This window comes from Falco biarmicus, chromosome 4, assembly GCF_023638135.1.
Source record: "Falco biarmicus isolate bFalBia1 chromosome 4, bFalBia1.pri, whole genome shotgun sequence".
NCBI lineage: Eukaryota > Metazoa > Chordata > Aves > Falconiformes > Falconidae > Falco > Falco biarmicus.
The window spans coordinates 96,957,022-96,969,456 of record NC_079291.1 but is presented as its reverse complement, the minus strand read 5'-3'; the positions used below and the strand labels follow the sequence as shown (position 1 = coordinate 96,969,456).

The following is a 12,435-nucleotide window of genomic DNA, read 5'->3' as shown; positions in this document are numbered from 1 at the left end:
TGCTCGCTTGCTTCCCCCCCCCCCCCCCCCCCCCGCCCCCGCTGATGGGATGGGGGTGAGAATCTGAAAAAAGGTAAAACCCATGGGTTGAGACAAGGACAGTTTAATAATTGAAATTAAATATGATAACAACAACAATCATCATCATCATCATCATCATCATGTATTGAAAGGGGAGACAACACAAAGAGAGAGATAAACAAAACCCAAGAAAGACAAGCAATGCACAGCACAGTTGCTCACCACCCGCGCTGACTGATGCCCAGCCAGTGCCCGAGCAGCCATCAGCCCCTCCTGGCCAACCCCCCCAGTTTATATACTGAACATCACGTTCTGTGGTATGGAATAACCCTTTGGCTAGTTCAGGTCAGCTGTCCTGGCTCTGCTCCTTCCTGGCTTCTTGTGCACCTTCCATGCAGAGCATGGGAAACTGAGAAGTCCTTGATTTAAAGTACTGCTTAGCAACAACTAAAACATCAGTGCGTTATCAACATTATTCTTATACTAGATTCAAAACCACAATACTGTACCAGCTACTAGGAAGAAAATTAACTCTATCCAGCTGAAACCAGGACAGATTTTTTTTATAATAATCAACGAAAGATGAATAAAAAAGATAAAGGTTTTCTTCAAAGGAAAAAAGATAAAATTGTCTCCTTGGGATTAAAGTATTGTAGAACTAAATTATTATAAAATGGTCTTTACTCAGTAAAAATACCCCAATTTCATTCCATAAATCTTTCCATTAAGAATCAAATTAAGTGGATTTTTTTTTTTCATTTTAAAAATGCAAAGCACTACATGAAATGCTGTTCTTTAAACAGAGGATGCTGCAGGGTTCCTGCCCGCTGCAGGGTCAGGTCCTTCTGTCCAGCTGGCAGCATCGAGGGCTGCTTTCTGCAGGGTGCCCTAAAATGCCCAACAGAGGTTTGCTGCTGCAAGTGCCCCAGCAAAGAGCCCAGCCATGTGGGGAGGTCTTGGAGCATGTCTTCTCCAGGTGGGTGGCAGTGGCTGGGGACACGGCAGCTCGTGCTGTGCAGGTCCCGCTGGCCTCTGTGGGCTGGAGGATGTGGTGTGTTCCAGCAATAGCCATCCTCACCACACAGCATGCGTAAGAAGGGGCATCCTTCACTTAGCTCAGTATAGAACCATACAAAATTGTTGATGCAGAGATGTTCCTCCAGCACAACTGTACCTGCATTTCCATTCCCCTTTGAAAAGACACTGGAAACATTAGGTCTGATGCTAAGTGAAAGCTATGAGGTGCTTTGTGTTGGATCTGGACAGTTTGTATGTCCCCAGTTCCAGCATGGTGACATCAAAAGCCCTTTCCCAGCTGCCACCACATCCTGAGGTGCCCATGGTCTGCAGGTGCCTCTGGACATGAGACGGTTGCTTGAGTGGTCCTTCAGTGGGGTGCTAAAACAGGCACTGCTGGGGTCAATGTTTGGGCAGACATACAACATTCCCCAGATGGGGCATACATGGTTCTTCAAGCCCCAGACTCTGAGATGTTCCCTCATCCCTGGGCTTTCCCCTCCATGCAGAACAGGTGTGGGCAGGCACAGGATCGTTCTTTGCGATGCTGCAATCTATTTGTAAGGGGGTACACGCTAAATCCCAGCAAGCAGTGAACAATTGCTTTAGGGTTTATTTCTCAGCAGGAGCAGAAGATATTTCAGTTTTCTCCCTGTATAGTTGCTGGAGGATAATGACTCCTGCTAGTCATCGCCTACCCGCCCAGCACTGCGTCGGCTGCGATGCTATCCACCTCCAATTCATCAACCAGTCAAGTTGATATAATTAGGGATGCCGAAGTCAATAATCTGATAATCTCCAGTGCACAAAGGCTTGTATGTAGGAGAAGTGATTCCAGGAAGTCTGCAGCTCAGAGCCGTGCAGGAAAAATGCCAGATTTTAAAAAAAGAAACAGGCAGAGACCCGGAGGAGAGAGTGCTTCCTAATCCTTCACTGGTGACATATTTTGGGCCATCAGCTCTGCAGTAAATGTTTTCCCATACAGTCAGTTAGTGCCTTCAAACCTTCCCTTTACAGCCTTAATAATAATGTTCAGTTACTGGTTCTGCTTTATAAATAAATAATCTCAGTTTAATGAGACACTCTGCCGGGTGAGCGATGCCGGCTGTGGGGGGCATGTCTCCAGGGCCCTGGCAGCAGCGTGCTCCCTCCCCGCTCTCACACATGCCCTTGGCCACGGTGAGCAGCAGAAAATGTAAAGCAATATAACATTTGGCAAAGCTTTTGCTGTCTCTTTATTATGGTGAGCCGGAGAAAGGGAAGTCTTACCTCAAGAAATGATGCCAAGAAAATACGCCTGTTGTAAAACGCTTTGAACATGTTAAAGGACTAACAAAAGAGTAGGCGTTTCAAATATTTCAGGTTGCTCTTTAAAAGTGTCAGGAGTTCCCCTTGGCTTTCCAGTGTTAGGGCACGGGAAGGGGGCTGGGGGTCCTCTCTGGGAAAGCATCCAACAGGTTCATTCCCATTTTCCTCCCTCAAGCCCAAGTGAAAGTGCTGAAGACCAACCCACATAGTGAGCTATGTGTCCCTCACAGACTGTTTTGGGCCAGCACAGCTCCAGGTAAGACCAAGACAGTTACTTTTCAAGATCTTGCCATCCTGGAGGAGTCACTGAGGAGCCCTCAGGCAGAGCAAGGATCTCCCCTTTGCACCAGGATGGATTTGGGGTGCATCCCCAGGGTGGCTACATCTCATCTGCCAGTGAGCTGTCAAAGGCTGCTGCACAGGGAAGACGTGCTCCCGGAAACAGCAAGTGGATTATATAAAAGTTTCATCAATTTTAAATGACAGTGTTATCTTCCTAACGGGATGTTTTAGCTGTAACATGCTCTGCATAAACCTTTTAACTCGCCTTGTCAGGAACCATTCTGCCTTCTTCTGGTGCGCACAGCGAGCCTGTCGCTCAGCAGGCATTGAGAGGAATTGTCGGAAAGCCAAACGTGGAGAAGCGATGGGAAATCATCCCATTTTTCCCTTGCATGGCGGGATGAGTGATGTCCAGGGTCGTCTGCCGAGGCGCTGCCAACTGTCTAATGCACAGCTGGGACTTCAGCTCCCCCAGGGCATCGCATGCCCCAAGCCCCTGGCCACCGAGGACGTCTGGGCTGGGAAATAAGGGGACCAGCCTGGAGTCTGGATAAATAACAGCTCCTGAATACTGAATTAGAGGGTCCATTGCCATTGCATTGGAGCTTGGCACCAGAAGAAGGAGGCCTTCCAGATGATCCCATAAATCAGCTGGTGAACTCTTGCCTGCCCTGGGTGGGTGTGAAAAGTGTGTGCTCTGCTGGATATTATATTGCTATTTTTTCTCAAAGTGTGAAGGAGCCAAGTGATCTTTAAAACATGCTAATCTGATCTGACAGAGAAGGCTGTTTGTTATTGTGCAATACCATAATAAATGTAATTTCTGTTGGTTAAGTTAGGCTATGGGATTTACCTGACTTCCTTACAAAAATATACCGATAGTACAGGCCAAGGCTGCAAGGTCCTACAGGGAATATCACCATAACAGGAGCAGTGGATGGGGTGTTAATCACCATACAGAAAGGCATTGTGAGCTTCAGAGATGTGCTGTCTTGTTAGAGATGTGTGGGAAACCATGTGGAAGAAGGGTGATCTTCCAGCCAGGCTGGACTGGACATGGGAGATGTGCATTGCTCTGGTCTGTGCTGGAGAGCCCAAATAATGTCCCTTCCTCCCGCTTCGGTCTATGGCCTCCTCGGGTGCGTTGGTAACTGCTTCCATAGCGCACGTCAAACAAGCGGGATGCTTGCTCAGGGTCTTATCCCATATCGAACATGGACCATGGATCCAGGCTGGGGACAGGCATTCCCCATTTCCCCACAAGGGCACAGGCAGGTGTGAAGGCAGCGACCTCGCCATTGCATCGCAGCTGCAAGGCAATGCCTGCAGCTGCAGGAGGGATGCAGTGCCCATGGGCTTCACCCTCTCCCGTGCCAGCAGGCAGGAGCAGCCCGGCACAGCCACTGCAGCAAGGATTTGTTGCCTCAAGGGCACCATGTTTCTCCCGGCTGCTGCTCCTTCCGGGAAGGCAGGTGCAGCACCGGCCATCGGGGCTGAGCCTTGAGAGGCAGCAGCCATGTGGTAACCAGAGGTAAACCGTGTGCTGAGGAGATTTATCTCACACGAAAGGGAAAAGCAATATGCATGCATACTGCAGATGGGACTGGCGCTGGGTGTGGATTTATAGGCAAGGAGTAAATAGGAACATAGGGAAACGCTTTCCCTTTCTCCATAAACTTTTCAGTTTCAGAGAGGCCAGATTCAATAAAATTATCTCACAGATGGAGGTTTTATTGAATCTGGCCCATAAAGCTCCCATTATGGGGTTTACAACTGCCATTTACACAAATCCTGCTATAATAAAATACAGTGGTGTTTACAGCATTCTTGCTACTGCCACAGAATTACAGTGTGCGCAAAACCCAACAAGTAAATCTTGGCTTATTGCACCAGGCACTCCACTGACAATATAAAGCAGCAAAACTGGGGGCAGGGGGGGCGGGGGGGTGTTGCTTGGGCAAGAGGAGAATTATGCCTGCTGCTTGGCCAAGATACCCCAGGGAAATACCGTTGATTTACAGCCCTCACCCTGCTCTCCTTCAATGCAAAACGTAAATATGCTTGCAAAAGGTGCTGCACGGCCTCAGCACCCAGCTGTGGGGACTGGCTGGGCTTTACTGGCAGCTGGGTGATGCCAGCCGTTAGCAGCACCTGATCCAGCCACGGCAGAGAGCCAGGCTCGGGTTGGCTGTGGCCTTGCTGAAGTTCGGTATGAAAACCTCCAGCTGGCTCCTTCTCCCTCTCCTACCTGCCTTGTGGGTGCTGTGGGTGCTTGTGGCAGCATCCGTGATGAGTAACGGTGAAAACTGGTGGGCAGCCCCTGGTGGGTTGTGGCTGAAGAGGAAGGAGGCTGAAGGGTTTGCTGAACAAGTGAAAGCATCTGGAAAGCTTCTGGTTTGGAGCTGAAAGTGGGGCTAAAGGGTGAGTAAAGACTGGATCTCAACTGCCTGAGGGACTGAGGCTTTGGGTGCTGAGTCTGCTGTCAGAGGTGCTCTCAGTAGGTGAGAGAAAAAAATAGGAACTCTGGAGGAGATCCCTTTTAGCCCGAGCTGTGGTTTTGGGTATGGCTCTATGGCCTTGGTGAATAATCACCGTGGCACATGTTGATGCTGGTTTCCAGTACTTGATGAAGGGAGATGCATTTCCATTGCATATCTTTCCTCTCTGCTTGTCCCCACGTTGAGCGCTGTGGGTGGGAGGCGATGGCTTTTCCTTTATGGCAGGTCTGTCTCACACCGCAACCCTTCAGTTCCCTCTTGAGGTATCACTGCATTAATCGTTGTGCCTCCCTATGTATTTGCAAAACACTTATATTTGCAACTCCATTAATTAGGTCAGAAAGCAGGTCACACTCATCTCTCCATCATCTCAATATATTGTTTTCTGACATCGCCTCACAAATTAAATGAAGATGTTTAATACTGATTTTCAGTGCTGTGCTACACGTAAAGGCAGAAACCTCTTGTATTTGCAGAGGAAGTGTCTCATTGAAGATGAGGGAACATAATTCAAGTTATAGTAGAAACATTTATTTCATGGCACATATTTAACAAGTCAATTCACAGTAAAGTTCAGCCTTCCCTTTCTCCAGCAAGCTCAGCATGAGGAATTGATTTGATCAAAGTTTTTTATCAACCTTCCTTATCCTTGGACACCTAAATACCTTTGCAAATCTCTCCTTGGTGATACGCCCTGGGGAGTAGCCGGGTGGGAACTTGCATTATTTTCCTGTTCTCTGTGCTTCATTGTGCTCAGCACATCACCTGCAACTGGGGCAGCTTTCCGTGCCCCTCTCCTCAGGAATCATCCCATAACCCGGCAGTGGCTGGGGAGAAGATGCACATGCAGAACTGAAGTCCAAGGAGGCAGCTGAAACTCCTGGCTTCGTTCTGGCTGTGGATTGGGAAAACTAAGATTAATGATGTGTTTGCAGAGCCTTGTGCAGCGAGGATAGGTTTGTTTTCTCTATCATATTTCCATATTGCTTTTACTGAAATGTTCAGTCCTTTATTTTGCCATTACATCTGCGTGCTGTATAATCTTTTGGTGTCCAGGAACGTGTTTTCTTTTCCAGATGTGTACACTGTTTCCTCTGCATTGCTGACTTTTGGCTTATTTAATGGCGACAGGGATCGGGCTGTTTGCTTGTCATTTCCCATATCAGCCCTACTGTACATCTCAGAGTAACTCTGTTAAAGCTGATGGAGTTGTTTCAGAGCTACAGTGCTACAATCAACACCACCTAACCTGTCCTTTAATTTAAATTACAACTGCATAAATAAACTGTCCCTGCTTCTGCTCAGGATTTTCCAGGGAAGCCTGCTTTGTCAATGACGTTTTAAGACACGTGCCTGCTTCCAGTTCCTGTGTTTGAACCCTTTGGTATCAATGCCGAGGTGTTTCTGGCCTGCATGCTCCCTCCTTCACATTTTTCTCCTGGAAGATTAAGATACGATAGGGGTTTGCGTCAGAACCACCCAAGCTCTTTGCTTCTGTCTGGTTTGCTTGAGCTTATCCTAACTCTTGATATTTTTTTTTCTGCTTTGCTGAGTGTAACTTTATTGTACCTCTCGGTGCTATAATAAAAAAAATGTGGGTTTTTTGCCAAGTCACACATGAAATGAGAGAGGCAGCATGATTCTGTGTTTTGCTATGTAATGGGATAGTGGCCACATGAACTGCCTTGATCTACTATTGCTACTCCTGGTTGCTCCTTATAAATACTTCTGCCAGCATTTTATTTGGGTTAAGACTGACTCATTATGCTCAGTCAATATTCATCCTTCTCTTCTTGTCCGAGCTTGCCTGTCTGTGGGATGATTTAAATAGCTGCCTGGGCTGTGAATCCCAAATGCGGTTCAAAACAGGAGGGGAGGGCAGAAATGCCTGACACAAATGGTGATGATTGCATCTACGTGTGGCAAAAGAGCTTCATGTTTTGTGGTTCTTTGTATTTGCTTTCGGGAAGGGCACTGGAGTAATGTATGGCAATGCTTTAAATGCACGGAGTGATAGTAATGGATAACCTGACCCAAGGGGGCCGGTGCTGCAGCGAGAGCTGCCGCATGGATCTGCTTGTGGTGGTTGCTGAAAGGAAATAAAATAAAAATGTTGTTTGTTTTTGACAGCTTTTTGCAATCTTTGCATTTGCAACATGCGGTGGGTACTCTGGAGGACTGCGCCTCAGTGTGGACTGTGCAAACAAGTCAGAGAGTGACTTCAACATTGACATAGCCTTTGCCTACCCCTTCAGGTAACCCGGCTGGGCTCGTGGCGGTTCGTTTGCAGGGAGCAGGCACTCGGGGGCTGATGCAGAGCCCATTTTCGGGGGGGTGTCCCATAATTTATAGCAGATTCTGATTAAGCACCAATCTGGGGGGGGGCTCCTGAATTTTCCTCACAATGTTGTTTAGGCTCTGGGTGTGTGGGAGGAATGAGTTTGGCTGGAGCTGGTGTGGATGGGGCTGTGGGCACCGCTGGGGAATGGGAGCTCAGTGAAGAAGAGAGCAGTTGTGGGTGTCAGAGCCCCATAAAGACCAGGGCAGCTCAGGGACTCACAGGGGGCAGAATACAGCAGACGAGGGGAAGGAAAAAACCAACCAAAAACACATCAGTCCATGAAAAAAGGGGGATAAAGTGTCCATTGACTGTAGCATTGCCATTAAGCTGGAAATGAGGGGGTATTCCCAGCCGTTGGAGTAGCAAGAGTATAGAAGAGCTGCTTCCTGGGGGCAGGGAAGCAAAAGACAAAATAAATTTGAGCCATAATTTTGAAATGCTTTTTAAAATTCTACAATTGCCTGTCTGCATATCTTGGTGCCTGAATACTTTAAACCCTGGAACCTAGAGAATTGGGAAAACCAGATTCTATGTTGTTTAAGTAGTCTGAAAGCTTGTAGTGAGAGGTATATATATATATATAAATGTTCATGCCATTTATGATCCTGCTTCAGAAGAACATCCGCAGCCTTCTGTTTTCAAAGATGTCAAGTCCACTCTAGAAACCTTTCACTTCTGCATAAGTGATTTCTTTGAGGAATTGAGATGATTAAGAAAAGAATGCATAATCTAATCTCAAGTCTAGTACACTGTGACTCTAAAATTATTTTGCTTCCTTGGAAATCACATGCTGTTTTGCTTATGATTGCTATGCACAGACCAGATGTAATAGCATTTACTTCTTTAACATGTTCTAAAATGCAGTAACTTCCAAACAGTGGAAATTGAATTTGATTCTTTGAACTGTTGTTCTTCCTTGACACACATTTATTACTCCAGCGGCACATTTCCTGGTATTACAAATGTTTATTTTTGTCTTGAACTTGTCTGCATTTTCTTTCATTTCTGCTTAGTATGCATAAGAGAAATCCTGAAAATTGAGTTATATGAATTTGTAATGTGATTCACTTCCAAATAGGTCATTTTTCTGGCATTCATTACAGAATACTACACTAAAGTGCTTCTAGTTTGCATGATTATAAAGTAGTACTTCATGTGAGAGGTTAATAAAATGGAGAGAAGTAGCCAGCAGGTATCTCGTGGTGTTTTACTAGGTTTGTTGACCATTGCTTCTCAAAGGAAGTAGCTGGATCTGCAGCTTCCCACAGTCTTGCTTATTAGAAAATGGGAAATAATTTCTGGGTAATTGTAACATTCCAGCATGTTGGCAAGTTGATGCAAAACAGAGTTTATTTGCAGAAGGGACCCAGCTGAGGCTGTAGGTGGCCCTTGAGCTGCCTGTGTGGCTCCCAGCTGTGGCGGGGTGTGCTCAGCATGAACAGGCAGGGTGTATGGTGTGTACAGTGGGATGGCTGGCCACGTGTGTAAATACACCTTCAATTTGCAGGGAAGAAGGTAGGTGACACTTAGCCAGCTGGTGTTTGGGGAGAAGCATGAAGATTATTCAATTTTTGTGCAGTTTGGAATGTTGCATGCTAAACCTGAGGCTTGTGCAAAGAAGTGTCCAAATCCACAGACTACGTGGGGTAGCAGATGGGTGCCTGGAAAACCTGGCCCAGTGCTACCTGTGGCACTTGGTGTCATTTCACTGTTTTATCTAAATATTCCTGGAATGTCCTCATGAACTTGCTCTTTCTGCTTTTCTCCAGTGCTCCTTCCTCAGAATGGAGAGAGGATGCTCTAAAAACAGCAGTGAGATTAGTTGGGAACGGTAACATCTCATATTAGAGCAGTTGATGCCCTTGGAAAAAGTAGGCACATTTTAAGTACAGGCTCTCTCATCAAAACTGTGATCCTGAAGCTCATCTGCCTGCACAGGCATGTAGGCACGGGCTTTGTGTAGGTAGGATGAATTTCCCACCAGTTGCCTTGCATCCAGATCTGAGTAAGTCCATATTCACATGGCATTTTCCTTTCAAATGCCTTCAATGCTCTGATTAGTGGCTGACATTTGGGGGAGGTGTAGGTGGAAGGAGAGATGCTGTGGAGCATCTGACACCACAGGGCTGGTGTGGTTGTCAGCAGTGACACTGAAGCAGTCGAATACCCGAGTGCTGCTTTTTGAGCTGCACCTTCCAGCATGACCTGAAATGAAGAAAGCCATGCAGCCGTGCTACCAGCTGCTTTCATTTCTGTTGCTGTGAGTTTGAGGTTTTGTTTTCTTCTAGAAGCTGAACTGCCAGACCTTGGCTAGTTGATAACTACATGTCAAGAGCTTTACGCAAGTAAACAAAACTGTAAGGCTCAACAGGACAGCTTGGCAAAGCAAGAGGACTTAGATGTTTTGGAAGTGAGGTCGAAGGAGCCTGAAAACATGCCCATTAAAGCAAGATCAAAATGGGGAGGGAGTTTTCCAAGACTGAAAGTCTGCTTGTGACTGGGGCCCATCACCTTAGGGTGGATGCAGGAGGGCAAAACCAATGCTGATGGGGTCTGGGGCTGTGTGATTAAAACATAGATTGCCAAGCTGACTTCAAGCCAGTGATTCCTGTAGCCCCAGGCTAGTCCTGGATGTACTGAAGCATTGCACTCTGCAGCAGGTAGCTCCAAATACTCCTGCAAATCAAGGAGCATCTCCGTGCCCTCTTACCGAGATTTTTCTCAGCCCCAACATAGAAGTTGCAAAGGTCTCCAGCAAACAGCGTGAATGAATTAAAGAGAAATCATTTGTTCCAGCAGACAGAGTTTTGAAGGGTATAGTTAAAAGTCAAGGAAGAACTAATAGCAGTTTAAAGTTATGGTAAGATGATAGTTGTGCTTGGCTCCTGCATTATCTTACTGCCACTGTAATCTCGCAACAGGAATTTGGGGAGCATCAAAAGAAACCCAAAGGAATCCCCTGCACAAAGTGGTTGATTCTCACTTCTGTGAGAATCACATTCTCTTCCCAGTTTAGTTCTGGACCTGGATTCAATTGCCCTTTGAAATGGAACAAGTGAGGAAAGACAGATAAGTACATTCATCACTAGAGAAGACCATCAGAGTAATCTGGCAAAGTGGTGCTTATGCATGGCCAGGAGAAGTGATCCCTTCAGAGAAAAGCCCATGTGGTGGGCACCTGCGCAAGGCTGTCGTGTACTAACTGCAGAGGGGTCTCTCCAGCATCACCGAGTAATTGAACCCAAATCTGGCTCCATAGTTTCCTCTGGAATAGGAGTTGAGGTGGATGCTTTTCCATCTACAACTGCACAGATTCATTTAAGCTTCCTGCAACCCACATCCATAACCCTGTAGTCACCCTGTAATGTACAGAGAAACCTGTAGTTCAAATCCAAATACCCTCCAGCATTGTCTCCTGGAGCTCTGCCACACTTCGCTACACATCCTGCCAGACTCCTCTGTGTCCAAGCTGATATTCATAAGGCCATTTCTAATAATCACCTGAAGTTTCCTCTCATTTCTGCCTGATTCTAGTTTTATCACACAGGATTTCTTTACCTCTTCATGCCTTGAAGCACAAATCAGCCTTTCATCTGGATACCTCTATATGTATTTCAGAAGTTTTACAAGTTCAAATATAGAAAAAAAATCTCTGGTCCCACACTAGCAGTTTTTTCTCAGCATTGGGATCTGTGCTTGGTACAGTATCTGTTGCAGACTTGGCCCACATTAGGGTGTTCATCAGTTTGACCCTCACCCCAGTAGTGATCCTCTGAGCGAGGGGGGGAAAAAAACCAAAACATCAGCATCTTGGAATTATTTGTAACTTTCACAGTCAATCACCCTTTCAAATTGGATTTGTCACTCATCCGAGTGCCCTGAAGCAGTATTTTTTTTTTCAATAGTAAGGGTCCTGGTGAAGGTCCTGTTTGTTTTTATATTATTCTGATCCCAGCAACATCTTTATCATGTACTTTTTTATTCATTGGTTTTACTTTGAGAGTGAGTGGTTGAAGAGTACACCTACTGTGCACATATTTGTTGCTGGTATTCATTGTTTTAAGGTGCTTTTTAACCAATCCTCCTAAAAGCAAATTTTTTTTAGTTACAAGCTCAGTGGTCAGGCTTGACTTACAGAGTCTATACTGAAGATTTTTTGCGACATAATTGTTCATCACAAACTGGTTTTCTTGTAACTGGTACAGTTGTAGTGAACTATTTGGGCTTCTTCAGCTACTGATTTAGATTAAACTTAGCATAGCAGAAGCGCTCTGGTGATGCTGTGCTGCACAGGCAGGCAGCATGCTGCTGGCCAGATGTTATCTGCTAATATCATCACCTGCTGCTTTGTGGTTATCTCACTTTTGCAAATCCCTGTCCTGATGGTGGGAGGAACACCTTGCCCAGCGTGGCTGTGGGGCGATGCTGCACAGGGCTCATGGCTCTGGGGAGCACCAGGACGAAGGGCTGGGCTGCACAGGGCTGCAGTGCCGTGGTCAGTGGAGTCCCATAGGAGTGCTGTCTGTCAAGTCTTGAGGCAGGTCCTGAACTAAAATCTCTTTGCCTTTAGCTTTTGGAGGTGCTTTAGCCGACCTTGCAGGCACAGGCTATCCTCCAAGTTAAATGCTGCATGGGGGAATCCATTTGGAGTGTATCTTGCTTTTCTTGTGGCATTCATCCTGCAAGCTACTTGGAAAGCATTGGCCCAGAGGATCACTTGATTAAATTTTAAACAGTCTCACCTGAGTCAGTGGTTAAGATAAGGGTGTGCGTAGGTGTTAGGAGAATTGAGCCATAGCCACTAGCAGGACAGAATGGGATTGCCTGATGCTGCTAATGTGAGGGCCTGATGAAAGAATGTCTGTGCATGTCTCTGTATCACAGCAATGAGCAAAACAAATGTTGTTTTCATTTTTATTTTATTTTTTTATTTTATTTTAAACCACCTTTCCAGTGAGCTAGTAAAAC

General features: G+C 46.2%; 1 protein-coding gene across 2 annotated transcripts in view; it reads left to right on the top strand.

Moving 5' to 3' along the window:
* SYNPR (synaptoporin) overlaps positions 1 to 12,435 on the top strand; it is a 109,875-nt gene that overhangs the window by 72,779 nt on the left and 24,661 nt on the right. For both annotated transcript variants that reach the window (XM_056338068.1, XM_056338067.1), the window contains one exon: positions 7,257 to 7,381. In XM_056338068.1, the coding sequence (XP_056194043.1) occupies positions 7,257 to 7,381 (125 nt within the window). The remainder of the gene's footprint in view (positions 1 to 7,256; positions 7,382 to 12,435) is intronic.